Source organism: Cydia fagiglandana, chromosome 21 (genome assembly GCF_963556715.1).
Source record: "Cydia fagiglandana chromosome 21, ilCydFagi1.1, whole genome shotgun sequence".
Taxonomy (NCBI): Eukaryota; Metazoa; Arthropoda; class Insecta; order Lepidoptera; family Tortricidae; genus Cydia; species Cydia fagiglandana.
Window position 1 is genome coordinate 11,931,296 of NC_085952.1, and position 22,853 is coordinate 11,954,148.

Consider the following 22,853-nt stretch of genomic DNA (forward strand, 5'->3'; position numbering starts at 1 on the left):
TTAAATGACATCTAGTGAGTTTTATTTTAACTGGTACTAATATAACTCGAGTACTAACAGTGATGTGCTTAGGGGTTTCAAGTAATGCGACGAAATAACGCTAGATTGCGTTAACCTCAATTATAATTATGCGTCATTGAGTTTTCACTCCTGCCGGCACTCCCGGAGTGCAACCCGTTGTTTAATGGTAACTACGGAACCCGTTACACAAACAGTGTGCGTTTCTTGATTCGCGGTGGCCGTTTCCGTAAGGTAACGGAAACTGCGCTCGCGCAAAGTCAGGGTTGCAATTAAGCGTATGCGTCACGCGCTGTCGCTGTTCACAAAGAACATAATATATTCAGAGAGTAAAACCTTTTACATTAAGTATCTTTTTAGCGAACAGAAATGGCAATATAAATAATAATATTATATTATCTGGGGATATCTTACATAGATCAACCTAGCCCAAAAATTTATCTATATAAGTATGTTTATATCATCGCCTAGTACCCTTAGTACAAACTATGCTTAGTTTGATGCTAGGTCGATCTGTGTAAGATGTCCCAAAAATATTTATTTAATATATTTATTTACACCCGGTCGCTCGGTGACGCGTCTAAAACTACTTGTATATACTATGTATATATGTCCCTACCCCATGATGCCACACGGACCGAAATTGCCTACGAAAATAAGCGACATCGCTTCTACATATTATATTCTTTGGTCCAGGAAATCGTTTGCCGTACCAACTTCTTCCACACTGCGTGTTTATATGCAGTTCCTCTTTTTAAGCACGACTGTCCCAGTAAATAATCAATAAATTCCAGTATTACTGTGTGTGCTATAATGTATAAAATACATGTTTGATTTAAATGAATGAACATAGGTCAAAATGATATAAAAATAATAAAATAATTTATCCATATATATATTAATTTCTTTGATATAAATTTTATACGTGTTTATTATGAGTTTATTTTACTATACCTACCTAGTACTTAAATGTGTCGCTTATGCTTCCGATGTACCTCACAAGATGGCAGAACCTACTAACTATGCACAAGGAAACGTACCGACGAGAACGGTAGGTGAAAGCACTTGTTTTGGCAATGTACATGTGCACATAATTGTATTTCCGATTCAGGCCACAAGATGGCAGACCCTCCAACGTGCACGGTCGCTATATATACTCTTTGGTATTGTCACGCTGCAATAGGTACTGCATCAATAATGCAGGTACAGTCTGAATCCGAATGCCACCTTTAGAAAGCAATAGAAAATCTGAAGACACAATAATGACTTGTAAAATGTCGATATCTGTCGTTGTTAGAGAGATCAGAATTGATACATTACTACATACAAAGAGAATAGACAGTATAGAGGGCTATTGCCAAAGTAAATTTTGTAGTCACGGTACATTTACTGTCATCTATCGACACACGAATAAAACTTAAAATAAAATTGAAAATGTATAAATTAATCAAAATAATATGTTAACGGATAGATGATTTTTAATTTTTATTGTTCCATACTGACCCATGTTCTTTCACTGATATGTGTTAAAATTGTTAAATATCAAACGGTGTCGTCAACGCCATCTAGCCGAGAATAGGCCAAACTAAAGGTGTGTGCGCCATCTATTCGAGAATGACTTTTTCTTGATTTCCGAGGCACGTTTTATTCTTAGACTTTATTATAAGGAGTGCTACATATTTGACGGTCTATTTCTCGATATGAATTTTCGTTGACCAATTTGAAAAGGTGGTAATTTTATCTAGATGTGATTTGTAAGTAGTCTGGTGCCTTTTAATTTTGTAGATTTTATTATGTCATTTACTATCTAAAAGTATGCTTAATAGATACTACATTTTACATTAAATACAAGATCTTAATTAGATACTTAAAAGGAAAACTTAATGTCCTTAATCTCCTTAAAGGACCTGTTTACCACGCACTACTTAAGTAGCTTAAAGTATATGATGTTCATGCGTAGTTATAATATGTACTCGATCTATGACACATACACACATTTTACTAACGTACCTATTTAAACTTTATTACACAGACAAAGAATATCGTAGGGTTTTTTTTCAATCAAAGTATGTAAGGTGTATTCGGGTAATACCGAATGTCGGATAATTCCGAAATTCAGATAATAATCACCCTTAATTCCATCATAATAAAAGTCTCTTTTCAGAATTATCCGGGTAAACTGTCGGGTTTTCGACATTCGGAACTACCCGAGTAAACCTTATTATCTTTTTTCTGTCATATGAAATATCTTTTAAAGGTGTGGCATTCACAGTTGTACAGTTTTGTTATAAAATCTACTGTAAGTACCAACCCGAACGCCTGCAGCTACAAACGAACTATTTATTTCGCAAAAAAAAAACATAAACATGATTAACCTACGTAAGTTAAAAAGAGACCGCTATATGTCTGTCAAGCTCTACGTAATTGTAGTGAAAGTGTAACAAAGTCAGCACATGTAGCGGCTGGAACTATAAATATAATTTGTTTAACTTTCAACCTTAAAATCAGGGTATTAAGTACTTTTCAACCGCATTTAAATGTTGACGACTGTATAGAAAGCCCGAATATTTTCTTAACTTTTTTCAGCAAAAAGTCGACAACGAGTCGGAGTATCGATTCCGTTCTTTTTTTAATAGAAATCGAAAGTATTCTGCTGTTTACGTTTCGCTGTTAAGTTGTGACGGTATACTTGATCATTTTTATACGAATGATCGATATTAAAGGGGCCCACAGATTACCAGGCCGCGTAGCCAAGATGCCAATCGCTTACGCTCCGTAGCGATCGAAACGCAACTGTCACTGTCGCGCTAATATGGAAGAGTGATAGAGAGACATAATGCTTTTCCTTGTCGAAGCGATAGCGTTTGTAACCTTGGCTAGGCCGGCAGTTCTCCGGACGATAGAGTCAGGCCAAGAAAAGTCTGCAGCGGATTTGATAGCCCACGCAGTAAAAGTGTTATTCTAAATGTCAATCTTCTATGAAATTATGACGTATTAATAACATTTGCACTGCGTGGGCTATCAAATCCGCTGCAGACTTTTCTTGGTCCGACTCTATCAGCCTGTCAGTTAGTCGAAAGGTGACAGTTCCGACAGGCTGATAACGTCCGGCGAACTGGTAATCTGTGGTCCCCATTAAAGTAAGTAGTTGGAGAACTTATAAGTAGGTTAATTAAAGTTTTATTTTTATTTTCAGATACACTTTAGAACGGTACGTAGAAGGCTTCGTTATCTATAGAAAGCATCACGTGATCACCGATCACCCATAGGTGTAATTACGACGGCGAATTTATGAGAATTGTAAGGGAAACAAGTGATCGTCAAAATATTTTAAGAAACACACTTTTATTGTTGACTGTACTTTCTCTTGCATGTCTATCAAGTACACTCGGGACCTTTCAAATGAGCCTAAACTCAATGTGTTTATGATTTCCCATGGAAGAGTTCTTTTGGATACCATCCGACGGCATCATCAGATCAGCTCTATGTTAGCATATTATTGCGTTGTCATTGGAAATAAGGAAGTATGCAATATTTCAGCTCAAAGAGACACCCCAAAGTAGTTCACATGTAAGTAACAAGATTTGAAGCACCATACAAAGAGATATAGGTAGGTACATAGGTATACACAGGTACAGGACGTCTCAAGACTATGGGACATCAAGGGAAAGTACCTTAAATATCGTAGATAGGATATTTTGCTGAAAGAAGACATTATTTTAATTTAAAAAACAATTTTAACTGCATTCATAGATTTTTAAATAATTACATGGTTGAAACGGGAATCGAATCCGTTACACGAGAAATAAAATCATCCTGTAGTTTTATCATACCGATCGAAAGGATTCATCATAAGGATTATTTTTTGCTAAATAACATAGTGTCAGAAATAAAAGGAAGACCATGAATTTAAGGTACTTTCCCTTGATGTCCCATAGTCTTGGGACACCCTGTATTATATGCAGTGAAGCTAAATAAAAGTGTGTAATAATAAAAATCGATTTTTAGCTTGGCTACATCGGGTTTCTTGTAAGCAAGAAACACCACTACAAGAATCGAGGACGATCTAAAAGCTACGTTACGTCACAACATTGCTCTAGAGAGCTAGTCCATATATTTCACCAATGATAGTAAAATGATCATATGAATTAATGTTGTACAATATTAATCCTCCGGGATAAGCTACACTCGGAATCATTCAAGCAATTTCATACCGTAAATTCATTATAATACGAGCTGTAATCGTGTAATCACGAAATCCTACTTAAGCTCATTTGGTCTCAAGCTTAGGAACGTCTAGCCAAGATCAAAATTTATGGAGATAGTAAAATAATAATTTTGGGAAAGCAATCGTAAAATACCTATTCATGTACTGCAATAACGTTTCTAGTATGAAATATAATTAAATTAAATGCGTAAACCTAAATAAACAAGATTACAGGGGGTCTAAATAATTATAACTTATAGCGGTCTTATAGGGGTCCCAGTGCGCACAAGAAATGAAAATTCAGTTCTCTTGACATACCTACGCATTAATATTAATTAAATTTAAGTAAGTAACACTCGAATTTAACGCTTTATTATGTATGACCGAAACCTCCTAACATCAGACAAAACTATACCGGGTGTGGCCTGTAACATGAGCAAATAATTAAAACATAGATTGTACTCCTCAAACGGTGACACTTTTGTTCAACAACTTTTAAAAATTATGAAGTATTTAGACTCTCTATTTTTCATACAAAATAAATATTATGTTCAATGGACGCCATCGCCACGCCATATCATTGTGATAGACGTTGCTTGTCACGCCTTAATGATAACAAAATTCGCAATACATTGCGTCTTAGAATAAACTTTAAAGTGTATTAAAAATCAAACCACAAGTTATTTTTAAAGTTAAAGTTGCTGAACAAATGTTAGTCAGTATGAGGAATACAGCCTACAGTTAAATTTTTTGCTCGTATTACAGGCCACACCCATAGATATACATAGTTCGACCGCGATGCAAATAAAATAAATCTTGATTTTTTCAAGGGTCTTAGCGAACATCTCTCAATCTTGCTGCATTAAACTTTAAGCAACCGATCTGGCCATATATTCCGCTTCGGTTGGGTGAGAGAAATCCAATAAATATAAAGGAGGACTCACGCTGGGTCGTGCCCGGGCCGAAGCGTCCGACATGTCATTTTCTATGACGACTGATCGGTCATCATGTGCTTCCCATAGAAAACGAAGCGCCGGAAGCTTCGGCCAGGCCCCGGCCCGGTCTAGCGTGAGTGATCCTTAATTGAAAGCATGCCTTAAGAATTTTAAAAAATCTTTAGGAATCAAGCTAAACAAAATTATGTAATTGGTATTTATTAAGTACCTATATATTAATTGGATATGACGTCTGACTTTCAATCCGGAGGTCGCGGGTTCAAATCCTGGCTCGTACCAATGATTTTTTCGGAACTTATGTACGAAATATCATTTGATATTTACCACTAGCTTTTCGGTGAAGGAAAACATCGTGAGGAAACCTGCATACATCTGCGAAGAAATTCATAGGTGTATGTGAAGTCCCCAATCCGCATTGGGCTAGCGTGGGGACTATAGCCCAAGCCCTCTCGCGCATGAGAGGAGGCCTGTGCTCAGCAGTGGGACGTAAATAGGCTGAAATGATGATGATGATGAAGTAATTGAAAGTAGGTACAAAGGCGAACTTATGCCTCCTATGACGGATCTCTTGCAGCTAACCTAAAGTTAGCAAAACTTTTTAAAATTGGTAGTTTCCAGCTCCATCCACACCGTCTTAGACGTCACAAACGATATTACCGCAGATATTTTACTTTTATACTAACACTTGCACAATTAACAAAGTCTGTGCACAGCACCTGGTCTACTTTAGAGGTAACAGAAAATGTCTTATTAGAAGAAAGATTTTAAGTGGAAACACATTTACTCAGAATTTATCATTTAAGACGACATTCAGCTGACTAATTAGTTAAGATTCTTTCAGTCACAAACTTTATGACTAAAGACCAACGCTCGTTAATATCTAATTAAGATTCTTTTTATGAGCTGTCTCCTTTGAAGTTTCACTCTAATTTTTTACCTTATTCGATGATTAATTATTAAAGGATGACTCACGCTAGACCGGGCCGTGCCCGGACAGACGCGTCCGACATTAATGTTGCCTCCAGAAACTCGCGAACTAAATTGACAGGTCAATATGCACAAATGATACCACAGTTTGGCCAGTGCTGTTCGTATCGATATTTTCAAAAAAGTTTGTATTAGAGAATATCGCGAGAATTCACCGCTAGCGGGAGTAGCGGGGCTACTGTTGCGCGGTCAGTTAAAATGTATCTTTAAGTAATTTAAATTATTTTACAACTGTTACTTGTTATTTAGAAAATTGTGCAATTTTATAGTAATAAATACAGAAATATTGGATAAACATATTGTAGGTAACTAAATAAATATTTTATTATATTTATTTTATTTTATTTGTTAGGAAAACTTACAGATAGAGTAACAAGTTGTAGGATGATAACATAGAAACAGTGATTTTGGCTCAAAATACAAATAAGGCCGACCCAGAAGGGAAAATAAGATTAGGTCAGAATTTATATACAGTTAGACCAAAAAAGTCTGCAGCGATTTTAATAGCCCACGCAGTGTAAGTATTATTTTAAACGTCAAAATTCTATGAAATTATGACGTATTAAATAACAGTTGCACTGCGTGGGCTATCAAAATCGCTGCAGACTTTTCTTGGTCTAACTTTAATTATCGATCAATCTCATCTACCGGTCACATTGTATAAAATTAAATCACCAATTTTAGATTTATGGCGACAACCGCGAGCTCTTGATATAAACAACTTGCCCCCAAACCTGCATATTAAGAGCCAACAGGAGTGGTCATATCTCCATACAAACGTACTCGACTGTTTCCTCCGTGGGTTTTGATGCTAGAGCAATGATTTGTCGGACCGTTTTGCTTTTTTGATATTGTTGTTTTTTAAGGCGCTAGAGCCTTTCAAAAATGGACTCTTTGACTATGCCGCAATGAGAGACGTAGTATTCAAAACGGATATCAATTAGCCAAAAAAGCAAAACGGTCCGGCACAGATAATTTCATAATCATTTAGATTTCCAAATTTGGTTACGATTGGTTAAGTTTTGGAGGAGGAAACAGTCGAGTACTAAACCTCGATTTTAGAGATTTTTAAGATGGATTTTTCGCCTTGTCCTTATCGCACTAGTTATAGGAGCCGCTTCCGTTAGCGAGATGTGTATATTTACCTAAAATCAGCTCTTGTTTCGTCTTAACATTGAAATTTGTCAGTTTCACATCCGCACCTCCTGATTTGATTGGTAACGTCACAATCTTACAATCGAATCAACTACTTTTCTCGTCACATTCATACAAGTCGAAATCGTTTGTGACCCCTTTATAATTAATTATCACATGGGTAGTAAGTGCATCTTACTTATCGATAATATTTATCGACATATACCCCTGACTATTTTTTCTTTGCTATTCCTGGTATCATTTTATTTGTCAAACTCATGTCAATTTAGTTCGCGAGTTTCTGGAGGCAACTGTAATTTCATAATATGACCGCTGATCGGTGATCACGTGGTGCTATCCATAGAAAATATTGTAAAAATATTTAAATATTTTATTTGTTTTAAATATTTTATTTGTTTTAAATATTTTATTTGTTTTAATATTTTATTTGTTTTTAATATTTTTGTGTTTTTAATGTGTTATTTGTGTTTAATATTTTTTTTCCTTTTTTTGTTTTGAATATTTTACAGTTCATATGGTGCTACTTTACCGCCCTAGTGCGGTAACTAGCACTATCCTCTTGCCGCCCACCATACAAAATTATAGCCAAGGAATTTAGAATCTTGTTTTATTTTCAATTAGGTTGAATTTCATTTGTTCGAAAATTTTACGAGACAAATGAAATGCTACCTATTTTTTATATAATTAAGGTTGACATTCCATTGAATCGGAATGTACATTCTAAAGTACATTGGGCGGCACGAGGTTATGACCTATGTCGAAAATGTAAAGAGGCATATTATGTACAAATACAAATATTTTATTAATAACGAGAAGTTACAGGTCGTGTTGGGATAGTGGGTACATAATGTACATTATTATTATGTCTTCTGTACTGTGAAACATTGTACAATATTACATACGTGCGAAAAGGTAATTCGCAGCTCGTTTCGATTTAAAACTCCTTTCGGTCGTGTTTTGATTTATCGGCACTCGTTGCGAATTTCCTACTTTTCGCTCTTTTATCATAAAATCATAATGTACTATTCCATAATGCCAATATCCAGGGAGAAAAATAAGGACTACGTTTGTCATGAAGAATTGATTTTGAATAATTTTACGGTTTAGACATACTTGTTTTTAGTCACTGGCGCGACATATTTCGCAGAGCCTAGGTCTCCTTTCTCAAGCACTAACAGTGCGAGTAACAAGTGAGTCTAAACCGTAAAATTATTCAATGTTAGTATGTCTCACAATAGTTTAAATTCGAAGAATTTATCGTCCCTTTTCCTCTTAATTCCCTAAAAAATACCATGTCCTTTGATACGTAACTTACGTAAGCATGTTTATCCGAGCGCGTAATTCTGACAGTAACAAATGACAATCTGGACGTCGTGTTGACCTCATGTCCTCAAGCACTTGGGAAATGGCCAAGGAAATGGCAATATAACGACTAATCTCAAAAGGATACAGGAGATAGACTTTATTAAAACGTAGTAAGAGCGCTTTTGCAATGGCAAGCAATGGTAACTAAGATTTGGGGAACGATGATTGCTAGCGTCGTTGGGTCACGTTGTATGGACATTTGTGGCAGGGTCGTAAAAAACCGGGCAAGTGCGAGTCGGACTCGCGCACGAAGGGTTCCGTACTATAATGCAAAAAAAAGCAGAATAAAAAACGGTCACCCATCCAAGTACTGACCCCTCCCGACGTTACTTAACTTTGGTCAAAAATCACGTTTGTTGTATGGGAGCCCCATTTAAATCTTTATTTTATTCTGTTTTCAGTATTTGTTGTTATAGCGGCAACAGAAATACATCATCTGTGAAAATTTCAACTGTCTAGCTATCACGGCTCGTGAGATACAGCCTGGTGACAGACAGACGGACAGACGGACGGACGGACAGCGAAGTCTTAGTAATAGGGTCCCGTTTTACCCTTTGGGTACGGAACCCTAAAAATTAGATGTATTTAAGGGCTTGCGGTTACGTGAGAGTGCAAAAAGAAGCCTATTTTGCGTAAACATAAACGTGACTGAGGACAGAAATAGTGCCTAATGTTTTTCGAATACTTTGTACACTCGTAATACAGCAAAAAAGTGTTCTAATGTTATGAGACATTAGGGGATACTGAATCAGAATTTAATTTTGTTTTATAATAAGTACCTACTTGAAAAGTAGTATAGGTTGAAACATCGGAATTAAAGGTAAAAACAATGCAATTATATCGCGGTAGACCCGTTTGTGTAATTAAATATGTGTACAAAACGCGAGAGTTTAAAGTGTTATAGTATAGGTACATTTAAAACAAGCAATAACTTAACTTAAATCATAAAGGTAGTAAATAGGTACATTTATAAAATATTTAAATGTCAAAATGAATATAAATTAACACTATAACTAACTATTAATGCACAAGGGATATCATTAATATTTGTGGGAATCAAGAATATGTTATACGAGCTACGGATGTTGTGTGAGCATCCAATAGATAGGTACTATAATTATATTTAAGAATGTATCTATTTAAGTATGGTAATACTCATACTACAAGCTTTGCTTAGTTAGGGACTAGATTTAGATTCAGAATATTCATTGCTATTTACGTAAATGGCACGACTGCCTAAGCTGCGTTAGCTAAATGAACTACAGACTAGTAATCTAGATCTTGGGGCAAAGACAGACCAAAACGGAGATAGTGGGACGACCTAGGCATATAGGTACCTATACCTATTGTAATAAGATAAATGGCGGGAGTGTGCATGGGATAGTATCAAATGACAGAGAGGAGGCTTTTGCCCAGCAGTGGGACACTCTTAAAGGCCAATAAAAATAAGTTTTTGGCAAAAATTTCATTTTTGGTACAAACTTCTATCGCCGACTGTATTTTTTTTTCACAGGCAACTAATACTCATCGAGACAATTCTAAAAACCCCAAACACAATTAGGTTTCGTTGTTTTATCACAGAGTTCCTATGGCCACCTCCGGTCTCCATCATCAGATCAGCTCGATGACACCATAATATTGCATTGTCACCCGACTTACGTATGTATGCAAAATTTCAGCTTAATCGGAAACCGGGAAGTGGATCAAATTTAACATGTCGATCTTTATGACTGTATCGTCTGATCGTACAGTCAAAGAATTTAATTTCTTAGTTTGTCACAGTGTCAATCAATATGGAATTCGCTATAGACCTCATACTATAAGGGCCCCCCCACATCTAGCGTCTTTCGAGCGTCGGCGTCTGGTCAGCGCTATGGAAAATGACGTCGCTGCGCAGTTGCGTCGACGTTGCGTCGAGCAGCGGCCATAGAGTTGTAGACGCCGACGCTCGAAAGACGCTAGATGTGGGGGGGGCCTTAGTATGAGTCCCCACAATAGTGGCAATGTGACATAGCACGAAATTAAGTTTCATGACCGAACCTCAATATTTTTTTAATTTATAATATTGCACCGATGAACACAAAAGTGAAACCATGCTATCCTGTTCAAATATCTCAACACACTGTTGGTCCGATAATATCAAGTGAGGTAGACCAAGCAAGACCAACTAATACGGCTGACACTATTATTTTAAGATAAGGAGTTGCCAATGAAAGTGTGTAGTGGTGTCTTGAATTAAAAACCGGGCAAGTGCGAGTCGGACTCGCGCACGAAGGGTTCCGCACCACAATGCAAAAAAAAAAGCAAAGAAAAACGGTCACCCATCCAAGTACTGACCCCGCCCGACGTTGCTTAACTTTGGTCAAAAATCACGTTTGTTGTATGGGAGCCCCATTTAAATCTTTATTTTATTCTGTTTTTAGTATTTGTTGTTATAGCGGCAACAGAAATACATAATCTGTGAAAATTTCAACTGTCTAGCTATTACGGTTCGTGAGATACAGCCTGGTGACAGACGGACGGACGGACAGCGAAGTCTTAGTAATAGGGTCCCGTTTTACCCTTTGGGTACGGAACCCTAAAAAGAGTTAATTGATAGCAAAATAAATGAAATGAGGCACTCGATGGGCTGTCCCGTGCAAACTCATTTTATTTTGTGTACCATACCATCACCCATAGGGCTCCTCTACACGATGGGCCAACGCCGGCCACTCCAAGGGACGCATTTATGCGTTAGAGGGAGCAAGTGATATTGCTATCTCATTCTACCGCATGGCTGCGTCCCTTGGAGTGGCCGGCGTTGGCCCATCGTGTAGAGGAGCCATTAAAAGTGCATGGTAACTTTATCATGAATTCATTTACAATTTGTTTTTCATGCAATTTCGCTGCACACTGTAGGTACGTTAAAACTTTTTTTGGGATTGAAATATCATTTACTATAATCGGTAACTTCAGACACAAATGGGAAAATAAGAACCAAAACTGGATATTTATGTTATGTAAATAATTTTCTTTTCTTGTCATAGATCTTTGAATAAATTAAAATAAAAAAACTAAATAGGTAATTTAAGGCATTGATTCATACAGTTACTTCTATTTTTCTTCAAAAGGCCTTTGCCTTCTTTTGTAAGGGCAAACCCATAACAACGCTTAGTTCCAAAAAGGCGCAACGTGGCACAATCATCCAGAAGCACAGAATACATAATAAAAAAAAATTGTTTATTCCACTCATTAATAATAAAGTTTACAAACAGAAGTTTTCTATTATTATTTAGATTTTAATTGAGTTGAGTTTAACTACAATACAATAGTACTATCGTACAGAAAGCACACTTCCTACAAAACCGAAGTTTGACAGCGATTCAAGGACAAACCATGCTATCCCTTTCTAACGTATGGGACTATCCCTTTCGGCTGTAGGGTTGACAGAATTCAAATGATTAGCCGAGTTTACCCGAAGTCAGGAGTGTCTCCGAAATTGCTGCCGACATAGCCCCCTATTTCAGCTGTAACAAACGCGGTCGCAAATGTAGTAGTAGTAGTAGTAGTAATCACTTTATTGTACACAACACAGGTTTACAAAAATAAATTACACTAATGGAAGTACAAAGGCGAACTTATCCCTATAAGGAATCTCTTCCAGCTAACCTTCGATTAGATGAGAGGAAAACTCCAGTCAGGTCAGATAGACAAACTTACGAATACAAACTTACAAATGTCAATTACAAATGGCATTTATAATTTTAAACTTATTTTTTCCCAGTTTGTAACTTATATTTTAACTGTAAATAATTGTATTACTTAGTTATATTTTAAATATCGTAAGCCGTAAGGTACATCATAGCTGCTGCATTGAAAAAACACCCTATCACCTGTACTAATGTATTTACACCTATGATGACGAAATAAATTATTGATTGATTGATTGATTGAATGTCGGTCCCGCATTGGATTATCATTAAAACCACAATAAAAAAACGTAAGAGCTCATTAGTATCTGACCTCTATCGCCCGATATTAATCATAACACCTGTTCCGACGTCCCTACAATGCTCGGAACTTTCTGTCGCAAGTACTATGACTCCACTCTCACTGGTTGCAAATAGAAGTAAAAACAGCGACGAAAATTATCAATACGTCATTGAATAGCGCACTGGATGTGGCAAGGGGTTACATTCATTCATAGCTGTGAAGTAACATAAAGAACTTCGCAGAAAAAGGATGAGGTTTTAAAGCAAGTACATAAAGTGTCATTCTACGGAACTTGCTAAACTAGGTACCTAATTAAACAAAAGTCCCTAGTAAATTCATCATTATTGGCAGTTACAATATGGCGGTTTGTTTACATAGTGAGCAAGTTCCATAGAATGGAAGTTCCATAGAATGGAACTTGCTCATTAGGTACCTACTTATATTATCAAACTGCGCAACGGGACTTAATCGCGTATTTAAGTTTTAAGATTTACCTCCGACGTTTCGAGGACGGCGTTGTCCCCGTGGTCTCGGAGAAGACTGAAAATCGTGAAAGTTTAAATCAGTGTTTTACCTACTTATAGTCCGACAAGAAATTGTAGAAAATTATTGAGGACGCCACTTCCTGCCTAACTGTCATTGATAATGTTTTTGACGTAAAATGCTAACATGGCAACAATTTAGTATGGAAAGTTTTAGTTCCATTTTATTTAATTTCTACTATTTTATGTCGCACTATAATGAAGTGCAGAGGTATGAAGTAAGTACATAATACTGCTATTACTAGTAGGTACTTGAAATTCTTGAAACTGATTCATTAGTATACCGCATAAAGTACCTAACCTCAATCCTCTTTGTTATTTCTGTGTAAATTTATATAACGCTATATCGAAGAAAAGTTCCATGCCTACTAAAATTACTACGGTCCCCGTAAACTATAATACTTTTACAACAAAATTTGTTGTAAGAGTATTATAGATATTATAGTATTTAAACAGTTACGAATTATTTAAAAGTTGGTAACTGTTTTTGAATTATTACAGAACGGACTAGTGCCGTATTCGAACTTCAAGATATTCACAAGAGACGACACGTACTAGATCCATTCTAGATACGTTATAGTTTAGATATCAACTAGTTCTCTTTTGCAGCGCAATTCAGGCAACCAATGTCACTTTTACGGTAGATAGAGTAATATATCTATTAGATGTGAATTGGATCTCTAAGTCATATCCTGTGGAAATCGTTCAAGAGTATCTCCAGAATCGCGCAAATGTCAAATTTGACAGGTTAGATCTTAAACATATCGTTATCGTATCTTGGCGATGTCTAAAAGATATCTAATAGATGTCTATTTCAAAATCCGAATCGGGCCCAAGGGCTAAATCAGTGTAGGTACCAGACTATAAACACTTAAGTAACTTGGAAATGTGTCGACACTTTTGTCTTTGCAGAATGGAACAATTTAAAAGTATAGGTAATTATGTATTACGAAACCATCGGCTACAAAGTAGGTATATGAAAACTGTTAACGAAATGAAAAAGGAAATTAAACACTTTTTTGTACCTACTCAAAATGTTCGTCTTCTTCAATATTTTACATCTTCTTCTTGCATTATCCTGGCCTTAATTTTAACTTTGCCAGGGTCCGCTTTTGGACTTGCCTTTCTCCTTTTTCCGTTTTGCCTTTTTTTCTTTACTTAAATATTATATCTTATAAACATAATAAGACTTTGTAAATCTTATAGAATTGTCCGGTATACAAAAAGAAAACTATCATACCTAACAAATAAAAAAAGTCATGTTCTATAGAACAACGACAACAACAACAACAACAACAACAACAACAACAACAACAACAACAACAATAACAACAAAAACAACAACAACAACAACAACAACAACAATAACAACAACAACAACAACAACAACAACAACAACAACTTTATAAAGTACTTGTTCGGTCAACTGTCATGTCACTTCCAGTAACTCTACGAGCCCCATCCGAGAGTGTAAACTATTGTGTCATTTTGTTTTATTTTGCTCGCGGTTCCATTGCCGTCAATTTCACGGGCCATTCTAAAAAATCAAAGTCATAAGGATGATTATGTTTTATATGTGAATGTTTTAGGCCGTTATAGTAACTGACTTGGCAAGTGATGGGATGAATAAATTTTGAAAAGATCAATGGGTGAAAATGTGTGAGCAATTTACTATGAAATTTATATCATCATCATCATCAAATTTATATCATCATCACCTTTACATCTTCTTCAGATGTTTGTTACAGCTGCTGTGCATTCCGAGAGTCTCATCTTTTCTGATGGCTGAACAAACCGATGCGGGCTCTCACTGCTTCCCACAACGGTCACAAGTAAATTTGGCGTTAGCTGGAGGTGCCCGTTGTTGTCTCTTTAGGGGTCATCCATTAATTACGTCACACGAATTTCTAGGTTTTTTGACTTATCGCCACTCGTTGCGAATTTTCTACTTTTCGCTCTTTTATCATATTTAGACGACGCTCCTTAAGTTTTTCAAAACACTGATCGATGATGAAATCTATATGTATAATATATATTTTTATTCATCATCCTTCTTGGGCTATATGGATATAAAAGTAAAATATAAAAACACTTACAAAACAATAAAAAATACAAATAAACACATTATAATATATATTATTATTAAACCTACCTTACCTACCACCTAATACTTATTCCTCGCAGGCAAAGTCGAGGGCAGATGCTAGTAAGTATAATACATAATTATGTATAATCATTATTTTATTTACTTCTGCAAAAAACTAGATCATATATTCATTATTCTTAATTACTATAAAAAAAATACACATATTGATAGATAAATAAATCTTTATGAAACATTATTTCGAAATACCTATACCATGTCTTCAAATAATCAATCATTGTTAGGTAATTAATATGTCAATTAGCGATATATCGGCACTGAAAAGAATCTCGTATTTCACACTACCACTCAAAGCTAAAAGGTAGTAACTCTATGCATTCAGTACATTGATACGATATTTTTCTTTTGATTGGCAGAACAAGATACGAGTGTTTTTCAAAGTAATGCCGATACCACTAACACAATATGTTGTTTTTCTTTTGAGCATTGAGTAAATAATGGCTGTCCGTTTCAGAAAAGGCAACTAATGAGGCGCTGGAAAAATATCGTCTTATATTAATCTTAGCGAAAATATATGAGAAATTCGATATGAAGCTGTTATTGGCGTGTTTCTAGTTTATTTCGAAACAAGTAAGCTTTTTTAGGGTTCCGTACCCAAAGGGTAAAAATGGGATCCTATTACTAAGACTCCGCTGTCCGTCTGTCTTTCCGTCTGTCTGTCACCAAGCTGTAATCGTGAACCGTGACAGCTACGCAGTTGAAATTTTCACAGATGATGTATTTCTGTTGCCCCTATAACAAAAAATACTAAAAATAGAATATAATAAATATTTAAGGGGGCTCCGATACAAGAAACGCGATTTTAGCCGTTTTTCTGCGTAAGCACGGAACCCTTCGTGTTTTCTCCAGCAAAGAGCTCTTTATTTTACCAGAGTCAATATTTTATTAACTACAACAAAAAAATAGTCACACTGCGTATTGACCCGTAATGTACTAGCACTGTAACAATCTAGTAATTAACTAGATCTTCATCTGTCCAATTAAAAGCTTTAACAGCACAAACAGTCGGACAATCAGAGTGTAACCAACAAATTGCAGAATGACACAGCTATTCTTTTTACACTCACCAAACCCACGGCGCGGAGACTGCTCGACTTTTTCTATTTTTTGAAAGCTCTATACTATAAAACTGTCTTATTCTCCCTTTCTATCCTATTGCTCGGCTAGTCACCGGAGAAAATGTATCGATTGTTCTTAGTTACTCTGGCCCTTGGGACCACCTATGGGGCATTGTTGGACGGTGACATAGATTTAGCTGATGGTGTTAAGTTAGTTAGTATACCAGTGTCGAACAGTTTGGAAGATGAAGGTCGGGGGTTTGGTGATTCGCCGTTGTTTCGCGTGGCGAAGTTCTTGCAAGGGCATGAGTTGAGAGTGAAGTTGCCTAATTTGGTTGAGAAGGACAAGATTAGCAAGATCGTTGAGGAGTCTCTGAGGACTGTTGATGAGACGTACAGGAATAGTGCAGGTGAGTTAGTGATCAAGTTACGTTATATTAGAACAATGAATAAGTGAAAATTTAACATAACTATCCAAGGACTGGAAGAAGAAAAAGGTTTGAAATTTACCAGTGACATTTGAACCTATAATGTGGGACATACAGTTGATTTTGCCATAGCTGCATAGAGTTTTTTAATTATATTATATAATAATGTCCAACACAAACTGTGAACAAGTAAAAAATCTAGTTATTGGTGTGACGTGACATTTGCTTAAAAAATAATTGTAAAAAATATGTAGGTGGATATTTGTGTGTGTGTCCCACTGCAATTTAATATATTATGTATTATTTGTAAATATCAATTATGTCATTATTCATTAATTCATTATAATGAACTCAATTCACTGTATTTAAAGTTATCTATAACTAATAGTACTACTACCTATACTTATTTTCTTAATACATATTAGTCATTTTTATTTTGCCTTAATTACAGACTGTTTTACTTACTAAAGAATAAAGATTTTGCTGATGGTAAATATCAAATTAGCGAATACAAAACTTTCACCAATCCTATAAATAATTTTGAGAACGTAATTTTGATCAATTGACATGTTATTTTATTTGGCAAAATTCCACCACGTTCCTTATTCAAAATGATTTACAAAAGGTTCAAACAATGAATTTTTAATGAGCACTCACCTCAAGATATACTTAAGCAACTCGGGTTCAGTGGTTTTCAAGTTTACCTCATAACAGTCGAAGAAAACTAAGTTGCCACGAACTCTCTGAATAGGGTAGACAAGTTATTAAAAGTTTTGATGCTAAGAAGTACATACTTGATATCTTTATTTGCTTAGTTATCTCAAGCCAAAAATGAAAGATAGCCACTAGGGTGTTTATTATATATATATATATATATATATATATATTACCTACTAAGAAATGATGTTAAGTCTCAGTAAAGTCAAATTATTCTTAAAAGTTTTTTTCTGTGATTTCTTTAACATAAATTTTGTTTTCCATCACCGAATAGCGACTGCTATATGCTATTTCATACAAAAGTTCTGTGAAACTGATTGGGTTTGAGCTAGAGTTCGAATCTTCTACCCGATTGAAAGCTAAAATGGTGCGGTTTAATCTTCATATAGGTACCAGCTTTAAAATTGTATAGTGTCTAAACTTATTCATAATATTTCCATGTAACTTTTTGAACTAGGACGTTTTCGAACCAATACCAGTTTCCTATGAAAAGTTAATTCTTGTATAAAATATGACTGGTGATATTTTAAAGTGTGTTATGGCCTTATCCCCCAACTTTGCAAGAGTTAAAAGCAGAAAGCTGAAAAATAAGTATAAAAATTTCTCAAGGACAATTCTCTAGTGTTAGAAAAATACTGCAAATTTCTGTAGATGTTTCATATTAAAATTTCTTAAACTTGAGTCAACTTTTTCATCTTAAACTAAGATATTCTAATTATACTTAACGATTGTTTACAATCTCACTAAGTATACTCCGAAATTATCGTGTCTAGAAGAATTATTGCAACGATATAACACCAATTTATACTTTTAGTATTCAATCTCGTGTTATCTATACGATCATTATATTTTCTAATAGGTTTTTTGCTGACATTAGCAAAGATTGCTACAATTAAGCAATTCACTTTTGAAGTCAATACTCTGCCTCAACTCATGTAATCCTCTATTTCTGCGAAATGGGATAAAAACATCGCAAAGACGATTTCCAATATCACAAGAAAAAAATCGCGTGTTACACTGAAGAGACTAGATGAAAAACGTTGTAAGAACCAGCTTTTCCCGTGTTTAATTTTCAACTCAAAGTCGATAGCAACAAAGCTTGATTTTGTTAATCGACTTTCAAACTCAAGACGGTTAGATTCAAAGGAATTAATTGTAATGCGCTTACTTCAAATAATAGGGTAAAGAATATTGCGTGATATGATTCCAGTTATGATGCGCAAGAAATGACATTTTTCTTGTTGAGTTTCGTTGGTACTTATGGTCTTTTAAGTGAATGCAATGATGTTGTTTGTATAATTATGGCGATTTGTAGGGCGTTGTCACTCACGAAATGGTAGTTAAATAGTAATATATCTTATCATTGAGATCAAGATTTATATAACCTAAGAGCGGACACTGTCACGTTGTGCAAATTATTATTTTATGACTTTTTAACTATGGATGTGAACAAAAATACGGGTCGGGAGATAAATAGTACCTAAGCGGTTGACCCAAATATATATGTTGACCTTAATAACACGATTTTTACAAAATGAACAATAATGTAATGTGGTAAAACTATAATTTGGTAAAACAGAACATATTAAGGTAAAGTGAGGTAGAACATCACCGGGGTAAGACTGTCACTTGTATGGAATCCTCATACTGTTTGTCTTGTCCCGAGCAAAATATACTATGTTAGTCTTATCTAATTTTTTAAAGATAAGGTACAGACCTTATCTTAACAAAAAATGCTTTAGCATTGACGTTTGTGACAGCAATGCCGTAGGCAGTAATGTCACGCTGCATTACTGCAGCAGTAAAATGCTGGTGCAGTACTTATGAATCGAAACGTCGCCTATAGGATAACATTCCATTTCCAACGACAGCTGCACTGTCAATTTTACTACGGCAATTGACAATGACAGCGACTCGTTCAGTACAGGTAATGCAGCTGCGGTTAGAAATGGAATGTTACCATTAAGAGTATTTCCGTGTGCGTGTGATGAAAAATGTTGAATTGTTGATTAAAGATGTCATAAAATATTTATGTTTGCCACACTGGCTGGTTTATTGATTATTATTATCACGCACTTTAAATAATGTTATAATTTATAAGTTTTACAACACCCACTTTACGCACAATATATGTATAACCACTAGTTGAGAGCCATATTGAACCGGTAAGTACGGTATAGTTACGAAAACATGGTTGACTTTTGTTTAATGATTATTCTGTCATTAACGATTTTTGGTTCTCAGCTGACGATGTACCTATTCTAGATACCAGATAATTACCAGGAACTGCGATGTATTATACAATGTATGACGATGAAGTACCGTGGAAGACGATAAACTTGACCAATTTTTTTCCAGGAACTGGGCGAGGAAAAGGCGGCGGCGGTGGTTCGATCGCGCTCCTTGGCCTGATGATGGCCAAGACTCTTGGCGCGGTGGGCCTTGGTGGTGTGGCTCTTTTGACTATGAAGGTACGATATTCATTTATTAGCGTAGAATCCATTCTACGCTAATAAAAGGAGCACAGAGCAGTGGAAATGCGGCCTAGAGATGAAGAGAAATGGGCCATCCTTGGCCTGACGATGGCCAAGACTTATGGCGCGGTGGGCCTTGGTGGTGTGGCTCTTTTGACTATGAAGGTACGATATTCATTTATTAGCGTAGAATACATTCTACGCTAATAAAAGGAGCACAGAGCAGTGGAAATGCGGCCTAGAGATGAAGAGAAACGGGCCATCCTTGGCCTGATGATGGCCAAGACTCATGGCGCGGTGGGCCTTGGTGGTGTGGCTCTTTTGACTATGAAGGTACGATATTCATTTATTAGCGTAGAATCCATTCTACGCTAATAAAAGGAGCACAGAGCAGTGGAAATGCGGCCTAGAGATGAAGAGAAACGGGCTATCCTTGGCCTGATGATGGCCAAGACTCATGGCGCAGTGGGCCTTGGTGGTGTGGCTCTTTTGACTATGAAGGTACGATATTCTTTTGTTAGCGTAGGATGGAGGAGCAGAGGAAATGCGGCCAAGAGATGAAGAGAAACGGTCATCCTTGGCCTGATGATGGCCAAGACTCTTGGCGCGATGGGCCTCGGTCGTGTGGCTCTTTTGACTATGAAGGTACGATATTCTTTTGTTAGCGTAGGATGGAGGAGCAGAGGAAATGTGGCCAAGAAATGAAGAGAAACGGTCCAAGATATTACCAGCATCAAATAAAGGAATACCTAGAGACTGGACAGTCTGACGAAGCGCACTGGTTTAACAAACAAGAGTTAGCAATAAAAGTAACTTCTCTTTTATCTCTGATTTAGAGATTACCTACCTAGAATAAAGACCCAACCAACCACCAATGACCAAAAAATATGAACTACTTTATGGTAGAGAATTTTCCAAAAACCTTTTTTACCGCTAATATACATTATTTTCAGCAGTGTTCGAGGTAAGTTTCTGCAGGTTTCGGCATAAAAACCAAAATCAGGCCTTCGGTTCAGTTAAAAATCCGGTTTCGTTCGGATACTTTTGATTCTATGCCCAAAGGCAAAGTTTCACGTCCCACAACTAATTCTTATCATCAGCGAGCTGTCTATAAAAGAGTACAGCAGATAATACTTGATATTTGAAATGACATCGATTAAAACTTGTCAGGCGGCCTAGCCAAGGCGACGATCGCTTGCGCTTCGTCATCGAATCGATCTGTGTCTCTCTATCACTCTTCCATATTAGTGCGACAGTGATAGAGACACAAATCGATTCGATGGCAAGGTGACAGTTGCGTTTCGTAGCGTTAGCGATTGGCATGTTGTCTACAAGGCCGGTTGCTCATTAAACCGTTAGTATTAATTTAAAACAGTGAAATTCCAAATCCGAAACAAGACACGCTATTACGCGTGCGTGGAAGTGCTGGGATGCTGTTTAATTGGAAAGAGTGAATAATTGCACACACTTAACACCAGAAGGACGTATCTCAGTAGGATTATGTGTGGAGTTACGATGTTTTGGTAGAGGAATGTTTAGCGGCGACCTACCTAATCGTAAGGCGTGAAGAGTGAAATGGGCCGATTTCAGTGCGCGATTCATTTGCTAGTTAGATATGAAATATTATTCATTTTTGTTACATCTGTTTGATTGTGATTGATTTTTACGATGTGGTTAAAACTGCCAATTGATTACTATAAAAGACACTTCGGAGACTTGTTTCTAATAGAGCTTGATGTCAAAAGATCCTTATTTCTTACTTTCCACACTAACAACAACATTGTCAGCATTTAAAAAAAAAATGTCGTGTTAATATGTATGTGAGTAGTTTATAAATCATGTCTAAGGAGGAGTAAATAGGTACTCACTTAGATAACCAAAAAAGATTGTCAAAAACTAAACCATAGCACAACTAAAATAATTTGAACCACGACAATGTTGTTAGTGGGATGGTGCAAGTGGCCCTTAAGGGTTACTTTCAACCGAAGTGACCGTTTAACTGACATCATTTACATATCTTTTTGATGCCAGGTGCATGTTGAATTGGCCTCACGCAAAGAGTTTAGGCAGTACGCACTCAAAATAGCCAAATTTCATGGCTCTTCTACACGATGGGCCATCACACTGTCCCAGTAAGTTGGGCCAGCGTGTAGAGAGGGTAGTGGGTGTCGGATGGAATATAGCGTGGCGGGATGGCGATGGTATGGCGACGGTGTCGGTTTTTCGTCCGCATATCAAAAGTAGTGGGTCAGCGATGGTGCGTACGAATCTAGTCCAGCGCTGGGCCATCGTGTAGAGGAGCCATCAGAAACAGGGGAAGCCTAAAGCCTTGGAACTTGACTAGACTTAAACAGCTTTTTTCATCCCCAGGCCCTAGCCGCCTCAGCGCTGGCCCTAATGCTCTCAGCCATCGTTGGAGTCAAGAAACTGGCTTCTCACGACGACCACGAAGATCACCAAGTCATCTACGCCGGGCACCACGGGCACCACAGGAGAAAACGAGAGGCCCCTCTGCCTTACAGAGGATGGGCGAAGCATTGAAACAAAAGAAAACTCTACGTGTCTCGAGCGTCAGCGTACAGTCTACTCTATGGCAACTCGACGCAACGTTTGCGCAACTGCGCAGCGACGCCATTTTCCATAGCGCTGACTAGACGCCGTCGCTTAGTGTGGGGTCTCTTAAACAGTTGAAGAGCTATCGTTAAAGGTTTTTTAAACTAGGTGGCGCTGCGCGGTATATTTTGCGGTAGCTAAATAGAGAAAGCCGTTGATTATGCTGTCGACAGCGTTCTTTTTTCTTTGGAATTTGA

The 22,853-nt window shown here is 36.6% G+C and overlaps 1 protein-coding gene across 1 annotated transcript; it reads left to right on the plus strand.

The window, feature by feature from the left end:
- The first annotated feature begins 16,467 nt into the window (after window positions 1-16,467).
- Window positions 16,468-22,626, plus strand: LOC134675099 (uncharacterized). Its single transcript, XM_063533260.1, has 3 exons — window positions 16,468-16,834; window positions 19,928-20,040; window positions 22,414-22,626. Exons 1-3 carry the CDS (start codon window positions 16,546-16,548, stop codon window positions 22,582-22,584), a joined length of 573 nt encoding a protein of 190 aa, XP_063389330.1. The 5' UTR covers window positions 16,468-16,545; the 3' UTR covers window positions 22,585-22,626.
- Window positions 22,627-22,853: the final 227 nt, after the last annotated feature.

Bases quoted from the DNA above. Each gene is read 5' to 3' on its own strand.
- LOC134675099 (XM_063533260.1), top strand. From the start codon at position 16,546: ATGTATCGATTGTTCTTAGTTACTCTGGCCCTTGGGACCACCTATGGG. The intron at 16,835-19,927 runs GTGAGTTAGTGA...ATTTTTTTCCAG, and splicing joins GACGTACAGGAATAGTGCAG to GAACTGGGCGAGGAAAAGGC. The intron at 20,041-22,413 runs GTACGATATTCA...TTTCATCCCCAG, and splicing joins TGGCTCTTTTGACTATGAAG to GCCCTAGCCGCCTCAGCGCT.